We start from the raw sequence: 13,390 nt of genomic DNA, 5'->3' as shown, positions 1-13,390 counted from the left end.
GACTGGCGAACTATCTATCACCCTCCTAGCTCCTTGGCACCACCCTGTTGTATTTGCATCACGTGTCCATGTCTCTTTCTTCACTGATAGACTGGGAGCTCGTTGAAAGTGAACTACGGTGCCTGGCACAGAGCAGGTGTTCAATAGATACTCATGAAATGAACAAACTAAATGTGGACGGAGGGAGAGGCAGAAGTCAGCAATGATGCTGGTGTTGCAAGTGTGGGTGCCTAGGAAGATCATTAAGTTCACTTCTGAACTTCTATGAATGCTCAATGTGTGCGCATGTGTGTGTGTGTTATTTGTGTATACGTATATACATATATGTGTACATACACGTGTATGTATATGTGTGTATTTGTGTGTATGTATGTATGTATTTCTTTTATAAGAAATCAAGGTACTTAACCATGCCCATGAAATTATTAATAATTTTATAATTTAAAAACTAATTTAGTCTATTCTAACAACCTGTGAGATAGTTATGAATATATATCATGCTTTTTCATATAGGACTCTATTGACAGGAATAAATTAGCAGTAATTGGACATTCTTTTGGTGGAGCCACAGTTATTCAGACTCTTAGTGAAGACCAGAGATTCAGGTAAGAGGAGGCAAAGAGAGAAAACAGTAAGCTATTGGAAGAGAGGAAGTGATAACCCATGTGAGATAGAGTATTTTTCAAATTCTTAATGAGGAAGGGACCCTTCAGTGCTTATAAGTCTGTTCTTTTGCCTCCATAAGTACTCTATATGAATTTTCCTAGACAGAAATAATCTACTTCTCTTGCTATCGTAAGATCTCCCCATTCCTATATATTTTTCTTCATCATTCTTATTTATCTGCTTAAGGACTTAACATTTTCACTTGGAAATTTATCTTTATACATCATTTAATTTTATTATTATTATTTTTTAGTGTTTATTTTGGGGAGAGAGAGAGACAGAGCGTGAGCAGGGGAGGGGCAGAGAGAGAGGGAGACACAGAATCCGAAGCGGTTTCCAGCTCTGAGCTGTCAGCACAGAGCCTGACGTGGGGATCGCACCCACAGACCGCGAGATCATGACCTGAGTCGAAGTCGGATGCCCAACCGACTGAGCACCCAGGCGCCCCCGTATACATTTCATATATGACATATGATTGTGATGCCAGTAATGCGTCTTGTAGTATTTCTAGACTTCCTCAATATGCAGGGCATTTTTAATTTTTTTTTTCCCATCCTTAATATGGATAGAGGTCTTAAATTACACTTAACTTGGGTGACAGTCAGGACCAGACCCCAGAAAAAAATACTTTCTTTCTTGAACTATGTCATCACAGACTAATGAGATCATGTAGAGCCAACCAGTAAGAAAGTGGGTAGGATCATCTCTGAAACTTCATCTCACATTTCTTCCTTAAAATCAGTTTCCATTTAAGGGAATTATCTTAGTTTGCCCATTTAGCACATAAAACAGAGTGTCCAAAAGGTCCAGAAACAGGATAAACTTACTTTTAAAAAGAAAGTTACATTTTCGAATGATACGTCCCCTATGTTTTTCTTCAAGCCCCACTTTTTCAGGTGTAGTACCTCAAAGCAAGTGGTCCAACGGTTGCTCTGAAAAAGGCATAATAAATCAACCACAGACTGGCCGTACGTGCTGGAAACAGGGGCGATAGTGCATGTATTGTATTTCTTCAGACACCCTACAGTTCTGAAGAAATCGTTACTTGTTTGAGAATGTATTTTGAAGACCATAACAAAAACGAAAACATTTTAAGCATATTATATCGTTCTAAAGGTCACGATTCCTAAATGTCTCCTAAAGAAAATGATTATGTAATGCCAAGTCGACCGCCTTATGAAGCTAATCATATTTCCTTCCCACACTGAAGTATAGTACCAGTGAGATTAACCTGTAATGAACCAGTGTGGTGCATGTCCATTAATCCTGGCATCATCAGGAACGCTGTATGTCGGCCAGCGTGTAACCAGCTTTCTTTTATCATTGTCTACAAACACCTGCAGGTGTGGTATTGCCCTGGATGCATGGATGCTTCCATTGGGTGATGAAGTATATTCCAGAATTCCTCAGCCCCTCTTTTTTATCAACTCAGAACGGTTCCAATATCCTGCTAATATCATAAAAATGAAAAAATGCTACTCACCTGACAAAGAAAGAAAAATGATCACAATCAGGTAAGTATTAGTGATTTATTTCATCCTCTGACAATAAACTTGAAACTTGGATAAGCATCCCAAGGTACCATTGGTAGCCGTCCCAGAGTTGTTAAATTCACTGTTTAGACTTTCAATAAGGGAGAATATTAGATACTTTCAGGGTCTAACAGCCTTTGTGTTTACTCTTTAAAATGCAAATGTTTTGAGTAGTGTTAACATATGTCATTCATATATTGATCATTAAAATTTGCATTAGGATACATGCTATTTTTATGTAAACACAAGAGCAGGCTTACGCATTTGGGGGGGCGAGGGTAGGGAGAGGTATTGTATCATTAAGCCAGGCTGGGAACTCTTTGGAAAAAAAGTCAGAGCATCTGTTGAGATCGGCAATGTGTTTACCTGCTTGGAAAGAATTTTGAAATTCCCAAAAGCTATAATGGGGCCCCCTTGAGCATCCGTGATACGCTTATATCATGAATGTGAAAAAGAAATCCCAAAAGAGTTTTGAACTCACAATGTGATGTTATAAGGTAGGGGGCATTCCTCTTCTATCTGAAACATGGTTTATTTCAAAGAAGACAAGTGGTGGCAGGAAGGAAACACAAAGAGCATAGGTGATAAACGCTGTGATAGGGTCGGAGAATGGAGTCTTTTTTCAACGTTTATTTATTTTTGGGACAGAGAGAGACAGAGCATGATTGGGGGAGGGGCAGAGAGAGAGGGAGACACAGAATCAGAAACAGGCTCCAGGCTCTGAGCCATCAGCCCAGAGCCTGACGCGGGGTCGAACTCACGGACCGCGAGATCGTGACCTGGCTGAAGTCGGACGCTTAACCAACTGCGCCACCCAGGCGCCCCTGGAGTCTTTTTTATCTGATGTGGTCAGAAGACACCTTGGAAGACAAGGGAATAGAATTGGCCTTGAAGGATCAAGAGACGTTAAACAGATAGTGAGGAGGGTCTAAGGTGGTTTAGTTAAGGACCTCAATTTAGCTTCAAGTTAGTTAAGGACTTCAATATTTGTATGTATAAGTCTAATTCTCAAACAGAGGTAATGCAGAACGCCTAGCCTCCCTCAACCCCACTTCCTTACTAGGCTCTTTACCTTTTTCATCCTTTCTCTGCGAGGAGCCTGGAAAGAATAGCTCGTACTTAAGAGCTCATCCTGACTTCCATTTCCACTTTGACTCCTGTGGACCAGCTGAATGCCACCAATGTACTGAAATGCGTCCTGTGGAGGACATAAAAGGCCCAGCAGCCTATTCGCAGCCTCAGCCTTGCTCTCTGCATCCGTTAGACACTGTGGACTCCCCCTGTTTCTCCTCCCCTGGTTACCACACTCCTACTCTTTCCTGCTCCTCCCTCCATCTAGACTGCACCCTCCCTTTCTCCCCGACCCTCTCCTTCTCCTGAGGCCATTCCTCCACTGTTGGTAGCATCCAGCCTTCTACTCCCAGCCCTCTCATGACCCGGTTCTACCTTCTGACACTCACGTTGTGTTTGGAAGCAGGGAAGATGGAGCAGGAGGCAGGTGGCTCTGGTTTGAGTACAGATAACTGAAAGAGTGGTGTTTGCTTAGAAGCAGCAGCAAAGTGAAGAGGAAGAGTTGCACCATTCGGGGCTGGAGACGTATGTTTTCATCTCGGAATTTCTTAGCTTGGGACGGGGAAACCAGGGTAGAGATGTCTGGCCACAAACCGGGCAGGACAGAATTTGTGTCTTACACCTGAAACCTTGGGAGTAGATAAGACCACCAAGTAGATAAGAGCCACCAAGTAGGGGAAGAAGTGGTCTGAGAGCAGAATATCGAGGAATGTCTATATGTATGTGAAGAGAACAGAGTTGTTAGGGGAAGAAGGGAAGGTACAAACAAGGGAAAGGAGATCAAAGAAACAAAAGGAAAAAAAAAACGGCAAGAAAGTGTCAAATGTCTTAGAGGCAGTGGAAAGTGATCACCAAAAAAGGCCATTTACTTGATGTTAGGTAGATTTAAAGAGCAGTGTAAATGATATCTGTAAGGTGTTTACAGCTTAAATAATACAAGAAAAAGAGGTTCTCCTCCCCCCCCCCCCCCCAGCCACCAAATATTTAATCCAAGGTTTAGGTGCAGTGTGTTTTGAATAGCATCACATACGAAGTTAAACAGTGTTGGTAAAGGCTTCTGGCTCTGAGTATACAGTCCCTGCAACACGTAACACATTTTGTCAGCTCAAATTGGGACTATTCTAGCCCACCGAAAAGCTGGAATCATTTCTTCTAAAACCAAGATGCCAAGGAACTCAGGAATCTTTGTTTATCTAGAGGGGAAGATGTATAGATACTAAGAGGCACAGCCTGTGACCCACAAACACATCTACAGAGATCAAATCTATAAGTTTTGTTTCCTTAGTTTTCACTCAATAGGCTACCTAGACCACTATCCTTCCTGCACCCTAAGTACCAAAATAATTTTGTCAAACAATGTGATTTATAAACCTCTCATTTCTCTTTCAGGGGTTCAGTGCATCAGAATTTTGTGGATTTCACTTTTGCAACTGGCAAAATAATTGGATACATGTTCACTTTAAAAGGAGATATCGATTCAAATGTAGCAATTGATCTTAGCAACAAAGCTTCATTAGCATTCTTACAAAAGCATTTAGGTAAGAAACTAAGAGTGTTTCATGACACAAACCAGGTGCTTCTTAAGACAAAACTGTTTTATTGCAGTGTGAGTCCCACTTTAACTGTCTCCAGTTGGTTTACAATGTCCCAGAACAGTAAATCAGTTTGAAGAAAGAAACTTGAGAGATTGAGTTTTGCTGCTTCTCATGCTACATATCACAGATAGGAAGTCTACCTGTTAATTTATCTTTGAGGCAGAGCATGAGCAGGGGACGGGCAGAGAGAGAGAGAAAGAGAGAGAATCTGAAGCAGGCTCCAGGCTCTGAGCTGTCAGCACAGAGCTCAACGTGGGGCTCAAACCCACAAACCGTGGGACTGTGACCTGAGCTGAAGCCAGACACTTAAGGGACTGAGCCACCCAGGCGCCCTGGAAGTCTAGCTTGTTAAAGGGAATCGCCTTCCTGTGCAGACTTGGTGGCCGTTTGTGGTGTAATTTGTGAGGCTGTCCTGCCACCTAGAGGCACTGAGCTGTCTCGTACTCTCCAAAGCTTCATATTCTTGTTAACATTTTTCTCTTCCAGGACTGCAGAAAGATTTTGATCAGTGGGATTCTTTAATTGAAGGAGAAGATGATAATCTTATTCCAGGGACCAACATTGACACAACCATCCAGCATGCCACTCTACAGAACTCTACAGGAAGAGAGAAATAGAATTTAGATCAAGAGCACTTTTTAAAAAGCTGTCTAAAAGTGTGTGTATGTGCGTGATTTTAATGTTTGTTTTTTTTTCTCAAATAACTCTATTGTAAAATGTAGACTATATCATAACAGTGATTGAAGCTTGTACTGGAATTTTTTTCTTTAAATGTAAAGAATGACTGCTATGTATAACAATCATACCAGCCTAAATTTTTATTTTACTAAGATGATACTTTTTCAGTGCCAAAATTAATAACTATTTTTACATTCCTTTAGTGGACAAGTATATCAAAACAGGCACAATGCTAATGAAAACATGTTGCAATGACATAACTAACTCCCCCCAAATACAATAAATACAGATTTTTTTTTTTTTTTTTGCCTCTCTTTTCTATTATGAGTAGAATTGAGTTTTGGCAATATGGCATTCTAGGTAGACTTTGGTCCCCTTTGACTTTTGGTCATGGTGAGAAAAATTAGATCACACAGATGATAAAAGCACTGATTTACCACAGGATTAGGGATACTGTACAATTTCAATATGAAAACTAAATTAGGGGAGTGGCCAAGGATAAGAATATTGGAGACAAGGCAAAGGCAGCAGATTAAAATGGATTAAAGAGAGTTTATAATTTGTTTGCATTTACTTAATGCTTTATCTCTGATGGATTCCACCTACTCAAGAAAAGTGCACGAGACCCGGGCCAGGGATTCCAGTTATAACATATTAGTTATGCAGCCAAAGGCTGTGAAGGATAACAAAGGAAACAGAATTGCTTTTAATTGGTTTGTTTTTCCAATTGGTTTTATTTTGTGTTTTATTTATATTTATTTGGTTTTATTAATTGTGTTTTATTTATATTTATTTGGTTTTAAATTGTGTATGCAGTGGTAGAAGTGGAATAGCACAACACAGGCATACCTTGCTTTATTGCACAGGGCAGATACTGAATTTTTTACACGTTGAAGGTTCAGGACTTCCGTGGAGGAAGTAAGTGGGTGCAGCTGTGGTGGAAATAGCAAGAGAGCTAGAATCAGACGTGGAGCCTGAAGATGTGCCCGAATTGCTGCAAGCTCACGATCAAATTTGAACGGATGAGGGGTTGCTCTTACGGATGAGCACAGAAAGTGGTTTCTTGAGATGGAATCTACTCCTGGTGAAGATGCCGGGAAGACTGTTGAAATGACAACATAGGATTTAGAATACGAAGTACACTTAGTTGACAGAGCAGCCGCAGGGTGTGAAGGGATGAACTCCGATTTTGAAAGAAGTTCTACTGGGGGTAAAAGGCTACCGCACGGCATCACGTGCTACGGAGAAATTGTTCATGGAAGGAAGTCAATGCAGCAAACTTCATTGTCTTTTTAAAAGATGCTTTAAATGTTTATTTTTGAGAGAGGCAGAGAGAGGGGGGGCCAGAAGATCTGAAGTGGGCTCTGTGCTGTCTGTGCAGAGCCTGATGCGGGGCTTGAATTCACGAACCGTGAGATCATGACCTGAGCTGAAGTCAGGTGCTCAACTGACTGAGTCACCCAGGTGCCCCCGTTTTGGGTGCCAGAGCCACCCGAGCCATCAGCAGCCTCCTGATCAGTCAGCAGCCATCAGCATGGAGTCAGGACTGTCCACCAGCAAAAAGATTATGACTCACTTGAAAGCTCAGATGATGGTTAGCATTTGTATAGCAATCAAGTATTTTTAAATTAAGGTATGTACGTTGCTTTGTTTAGACATGCTATTGCACATTTAATACACTACACTCTAGTGTAAACATAACTTGTATACACACTGGGAAACCAAAAAAGTTATTTGACGTGCTTCATTGTGGTGTTTGTGGCGATCTGGAGCCGAACCCACATCTCTCTCAGGTATAGCTGTAAATGGAGGTAAAAAGCTGGCTTAAAACTTCACACGCTTATACGTCGGGTGTCATGGGAAATAGTTTGTTTCCCGATGAGTATAAAAATTTATGCTACTCATAGTTAAGTATATTTTGGCTTAATTATGGTCTGGCTCCTATGAATTCTTCATAATTAAGCTTGTTTAAGCCTGTGTGAACAGGATAACCAGGACTTCATAAGCAAACCAGGTTAACTGTAACTATTCCATCACCTACTTATTGTGCTCAGTTAATAAGCAACGGTGTATTTTGATTTGGCACTTCGGGCTATCCTAATGTGGTAGGGTGCAAAATCGCTCTTTTTGAGAAATTTAATTTCTCAATCCTATAACCAATTCCGATTTTTAAAATTTTTAAGAGTTAAACTCTTTAGCAGGACACTGAAGCCTCTCCATCATCTGGCCCTAATGCATCTTCTCTGACCTTTACTGCCAGTACCCCACAACTGTATCTCCTACAGGAGTGAACCAAACTTGTCTATTCTCATCCCAGGAACAGGTAACACGCTTTCTCACTCAGCTCTGTTCAACGCAGAACCCTCTCCTTTCTACTTATTGAAATTACACCCAGCTTTTAATGTCCTTAGTTCTCACCATTACCCCATCAGGCTTCAGGGTCTGGTAATGTCTCGGAGGCAGGGATCTTTTCCCCGCTCACGGAGCAAACCTCCCTACTCATTTTAGAAATGGATGGTCCTTCCAATTGTGGTGATGGCCCATTCGGTAGCATCTTTGTGGGTGGCACATGCAGGTGCTGACAGGAGAAAGACCCAACGAGTTAAAGGTTACAAATACAATAATGATCTAGTGTGTGCACTGAGTATCTTTCAGGGAAAAGAATACTATTTCTAGTCTTAAAAACACTTCGAGAAAGATTTCATTAACCCCATCTGACAGATGAGGAAGATGAAGCCTCAGAGAGATTGTATAACCTGCCCAGGTCACATATCTAATCAGCAGCATATAGCTGAGGTCCTAAAGCTGGGACCTGTTTCACCACCTACACAAAACCATGTTTTCAAAGCATGGGCTTTGAAGTTAGATCGGTCTGGGTTTGATCAGGTTTCTGAGACTCTCCAGCTCTTTGACCTAGAGAAGTTATTTAACTTCTCCAAAAAACCTGCAATTTCCTGTGGCGCCTGGGTGGCTCAGTCCCTTAAGTGTCTGACTTCAGCTCAGGCCGTGATCTCGTGGTTTGTGAGTCTGAGCCCCGTGTGGAGTTCTGTGCGGACAGTTCGGAGCCTGGAGCTGCTTCGGATTCTGTGTCCCCCTCTCGGTGCCCCTCCCCCGCTTGCATTCTGCCTCTCTCTCAAAAATAAATACTCAATTTTCTCACCTATAAAACATGGATAATATTAATACGCCCCTCGGAGTTCAGAATTGAAGGAGAAAATGCATTTAAAGTACCAGCGGAGTGACTGACACATAAGAGCTAATACTGACTTTACTATTTCCCCCATTTTTAGAACTGTGATTCCATTACTACAGATAATCCAGAACCACAGATATTCCACAATCGTATTTCCTATTTGTTTTAGGCTCTCATCACCATTTATTTCCGATTTTTAAATTTTTTTTTAAGTTTATTTATTTTGAGAGAGTGAGAGAATGGGTAGGGGAGGGGCAGAGAGAGGGCTCAAACTCACAAACCATGAAATCATGACCTGAGCAGAAAACAAGAGTTGGACACTTAACCAACCGAGCCACCCAGGGGCCCCATTTCAGGTTTTTTACATGAACAATGCTAATGTGAGTTTACAGGTGTTATGCCCAGAATTCGTGATCCCCAAAGACCACGAGGGAGCTGAGTCCGGTGCAAAAGCAAAAGAGCCTTTATTCGAGCTAGCTCGAGCTCAATCCCCTACCTGCACTGACGCAGCGGTGAGATACCAGGGAGAGAGAGCGAGTTTCAAAAGCACAAAGGTTTTATAGGGGTCTAGGGGCAGCTGATTGGCTGGGGAAGGGTCGTGGCCTCGGCCGATTGGCTGGGGAAGGGTCAGAGTCCTGTTACGCAGGTCGCTGGGCGTGTTTTGATCAGGAAGTTTGAACGGGTGAGCGGGAGGTTACTCAAGGGGAGGAGGCGCGATCTGAGGTTTCTGCGATTTTCCCGGAAAAGGGGTCATGTTGGGGACATAGTCACTCAAGGTGGAGAACACAGAACAAGATGGAGTCGGCTGGCGTAGGCCCACCCTTTCAACAGGGAATTTTTCTTTTCTTCTCTTTTTTTAATTTAAATTCAAGTTAGTTAGCATATAGTGTAGTATTAGTTTCAGGAGTAGAATTTAGTGATTCATCACTTATGTATAATACCTATTGCCAGTCCCAACAAGTGCACTCCTTAATGCCTATCATCCATAAACCCCCCACCCACCCTTCCAGCAACCCCAGTTTGTTCTCAGTACTTAAGAGCCTCTTGGGGCACCTGGGTGGCTTGGTCAGTTAAGCATCCAACTCTTGATTTTGACTCAGGTCATGATCTCACAGTTTGTGAGTTCGAACGTGCCTTAGGCTCTGTGCTGACAGCATGGAGCCTGTTTGGGATTCTCTCTCTCTCCCTCTCTCCGCCCCTCCCCTGCTCTTTCTCTGTCTCTCTCCCTTCCTCCCTCCCTCCCTTTCAAAAAATAAATACGCTTTTAAAAAAAGAGTCTCTTATTGTTGCCTCCCTCTCTGTTTTTATCTTATTAATTTTTTCCTCCCATATGTTCATGTTCATCTGTTTTGTTTCTTAAATTCCACATATGAGTGAAATATATTTATCTGTCTCTGACTTACTTCGCTTAGCATTAGACACTCTAGTTCCATCCACGTTGTTGCAAATGGCAAGATTTCATTCTTTTTGAGTGCCGCGTAATATTCCATTGTATATACACATCTTCTTTATCCATTTATCAGTCAATGGACATTTGGGCTCTTTCCATAATTTGGCTATCGTTGATAGCACTGCTATAAACACTGGGGTACATGTGCCCCTTTGAATCAGCATTTTTGTGTCCTTTAGATAAAATCCTTACAGCGCAACTGCTAGGTCATAGAGTAGTTATATTTTTAATTTTTGTGAGGAACCTCCATACTGTTTTCCAGAATGGATGCACCAGTGTTCATTCTCAGTACAAAAGGGCTCCCCTTTCTCTGCATCCCTCCCAACATCTATTGTTTCCTGAGTTGTTAATTTTTGCCATTCTGACAAGTGTCCTCACAACTGTATCTCATTGTGGTTTTGGTCTCTGTTTCCCTGATGATGAGTGACGTTGAGCATCTTTTCATGTGTCTATTATCCATCCGGATGTCTTCATTGGAAAAGTGCCTGTTCATGTCTTCTGCCCATTTCTTCACTGAATTATTTGGGTTTTGACTGTTGAGTTTGGTAAGTTCTTTACAGATTTTGGATACTAACCCTTTATCTGATATCATTTGCAAATATCTTCTCCCATTCCATCAGTTGCTTTTAGTTTTGCTGATTGTTTCCTTCACTGTGCAGAAGCTTTTTTTCTTGATGAGGTCCCCCAAATTCCCCTTGCCTCTGGAGACATACCTAGTAAGAAGTTGCTGTGGCCAAGGTCAAAGAGGTTGTGTGTTTTCTCCTGTAGGATTTTGATGGTTTCTTGTCTTACATTTAGGTCTTTCATCCATTTTGAGTTTATTTGTGTATGGTGTAAGCAACTGGTCCATGTTCATTCTTCTGCATGTCGCTGTCCAGTTTTCCCAACACCATTTGCTGAAGAGACTGTCTTTTTTCCATGGAATACTCTTTCATTCTTTGTTAAAGATTACTTGGCCATATATTTGTGGGTCCGTTTCTGGGTTTTGTGTTCTGTTCCAATGATCTATATGTCTGATTTTGTGCCAGTACCATACTGTCTTGATGATTATAGCTTTGTAATACAGCTTTAAGTCTGGGATTATGATGCCTCCAGCTCTGGTTTTCATTTTCAACATTACTTTGGCTATTTGGGGTCTTTTCTGGTACCATACAAATTTTAGAATTGTTTGTACTAGTTCTGTGAAGAATGGTAGTATTGTTTGGATAAGGATTGCACTGCATGTGTGTATTGCTTTGGTTAGCATTGCTATTTTAACAATATTTGGTCTTCCTATCCATGAGTATGGAATGTTTTTCCATTCCTTTGTGTCTTCTTCAGCTTCTTGCATAAGCATTCTATAGTTTCAGTGTACAGATCTTTTACTTCTTTGGTTAGATTTATTCCTAGGTATCTTATGGGCTATGGTGTAATCATAAATGGGATAGATTCCTTGATTTCTCTTTCTGCTGCTTCATTATTGGTGTATATAAATGCAACATTTCTGTATGTTGATTTTATATCCTGAAACTTTGCTGAATTCATGGGCCAGTTCCAGCAGTTTTTTGGTGGATTCTTTCATGTTTTCCACAGAGTATCATGTTGTCTGTGAAGAGTGAAAGTTTGACTTTTTCCTTGTCAATTTGGATGCCTTTTATTTCATTTTGTTGTCTGATTGCTGACGCTAGGACCTCCAGTACTATGTTGAACAACAGTGGTGAGAGTGGACATCCCTGTCATGTTCCTGACCTTAGGGGGAAAGCTCTCATTTTTTCCCATCAAGGATGATAGATATTAGCTGTGGGTCTTTCGTATATGATCTTTATGATGTTGAGGTATGTTCCTTGTATCCCTACTTTCTTGAGGGTTTTTATAAAGAAAGGATGTTGTATTTTGTCAAATGCTTCTTCAGCATCTATTGAGAGGATCGTATGGTTCTTACCTTTTCTTTTATTAATGTGATGTATCACATTGATTGATTTGTGGATATTGAACCACCCCTGCAGCACGGGAATAAATCCCAGTTGATTGTGGTGAATAATTCTTTTAATGTATTGTGGGATTCATTTTCCTAGTACCTTGTTGAGAATTTTTGCATCCATGTTCATCAAGGAAATTGGTCTGTAATTCTTTTTTAGTGGGGTCTCTGGTCTGTACTTCTTTTTTAGTGGGGTCTCTGTCTGGTTTTGGAATCAAGGTAATACTGGGCTAATAGAATGAGTTTCGAAGTTTTCCTTCCATTTCTATTTTTTGGAACAGTTTCAAAAGAATAGGTATTAACTCTTCCTTAAATGTTTGGTAGAATTCCCCTGGGAAGTCATCCAGCCCTGGACTCTTTGTTTGTTGGGAGATTTTTGATTACGGACTCAACATATTTTTGCTGATTGTGGGTCTATTCAAATATTCTGTTTCTTCCTGTTTCAGTTTTGGTAGTTTATATGTTTCTAGGAATTTATCCTTTTCTTCCGGATTGCCCAATTTGTTGGCATATAATTGCTCATAATATTCTCTTATTATTGTTTGTATTTCTGCAGTGTTGGTTGTGATCTGTCCTCTTTCATTCATGATTTTATTTATTTAGGTCCTTTTTCTTTTTGATAAGTCTGGCTAGGGGCTTGTCAATTTTGTTAATTCTTTCAAAGAAACAGCCCCTAGTTTCGTTGATCTGTTCTACTGTTTTTTTTTTTTAATTTTTCTATCATTGATTTCTGCTCTAATCTTTATTATTTCCCTTCTTCTGCTGGTTTTGGATTTTATTTGCAGTTTTTTTTCCAGCTCCTTTAGGTGTAAGGTTAGATTATATGTTTGAGACATTTCTTCCTTCTTTAGGAAGGCCTAGATTGCTATATACTTCCCTCTTATGACTGCCTTTGCTGTGTCCCATATTTCCTTTTTAACTTAAAAAAATTTTTTTTAACATTTATTTATTTTTTGAGAGACAGAGCATGAGCAGGGGAGGGTCAGAGAGAGAGAGGGAGTCACAGAATCCAGAGCAGGCTCCAGGCTCTGATCTGTCAGCACAGAGCCTGACGCGGGGCTTAAACTCATGAGCCATGAGATTATGACCTGAGCTGGGGTCAGACGCTTAACCGACTGAGCTGCCCAGGCACCCCTCCTTTTTATTTTTTTTAAGTCTATTTATTTATTTTGAGAGAGAGGGAGGGAGGGAGGGAAAGAGAACAAGTCGGAGAGGGACAGAGAGAGGGAAAGAGAGAATCCCAAGCAG

At 41.0% G+C, this 13,390-nt stretch overlaps 1 protein-coding gene across 4 annotated transcripts in view; it reads left to right on the top strand.

Annotated features, from left to right (window-relative positions):
- PLA2G7 (phospholipase A2 group VII) overlaps positions 1-5,844 on the top strand; it is a 39,892-nt gene extending 34,048 nt beyond the window's left edge. For all 4 annotated transcript variants that reach the window (XM_045057623.1, XM_023254043.2, XM_023254044.2 and 1 more), the window contains exons 9-12: positions 514-605; positions 2,010-2,180; positions 4,659-4,807; positions 5,351-5,844. In XM_045057623.1, the coding sequence (XP_044913558.1) occupies positions 514-605; positions 2,010-2,180; positions 4,659-4,807; positions 5,351-5,481 (543 nt within the window). In that variant the 3' untranslated portion in view covers positions 5,482-5,844. The remainder of the gene's footprint in view (positions 1-513; positions 606-2,009; positions 2,181-4,658; positions 4,808-5,350) is intronic.
- The last annotated feature ends 7,546 nt before the right edge of the window (positions 5,845-13,390 follow it).

This window comes from Felis catus, chromosome B2, assembly GCF_018350175.1.
Source record: "Felis catus isolate Fca126 chromosome B2, F.catus_Fca126_mat1.0, whole genome shotgun sequence".
NCBI lineage: Eukaryota > Metazoa > Chordata > Mammalia > Carnivora > Felidae > Felis > Felis catus.
The sequence above is the reverse complement of the archived record's forward strand: the minus strand, read 5'-3'. Positions and strand labels throughout refer to the sequence as shown.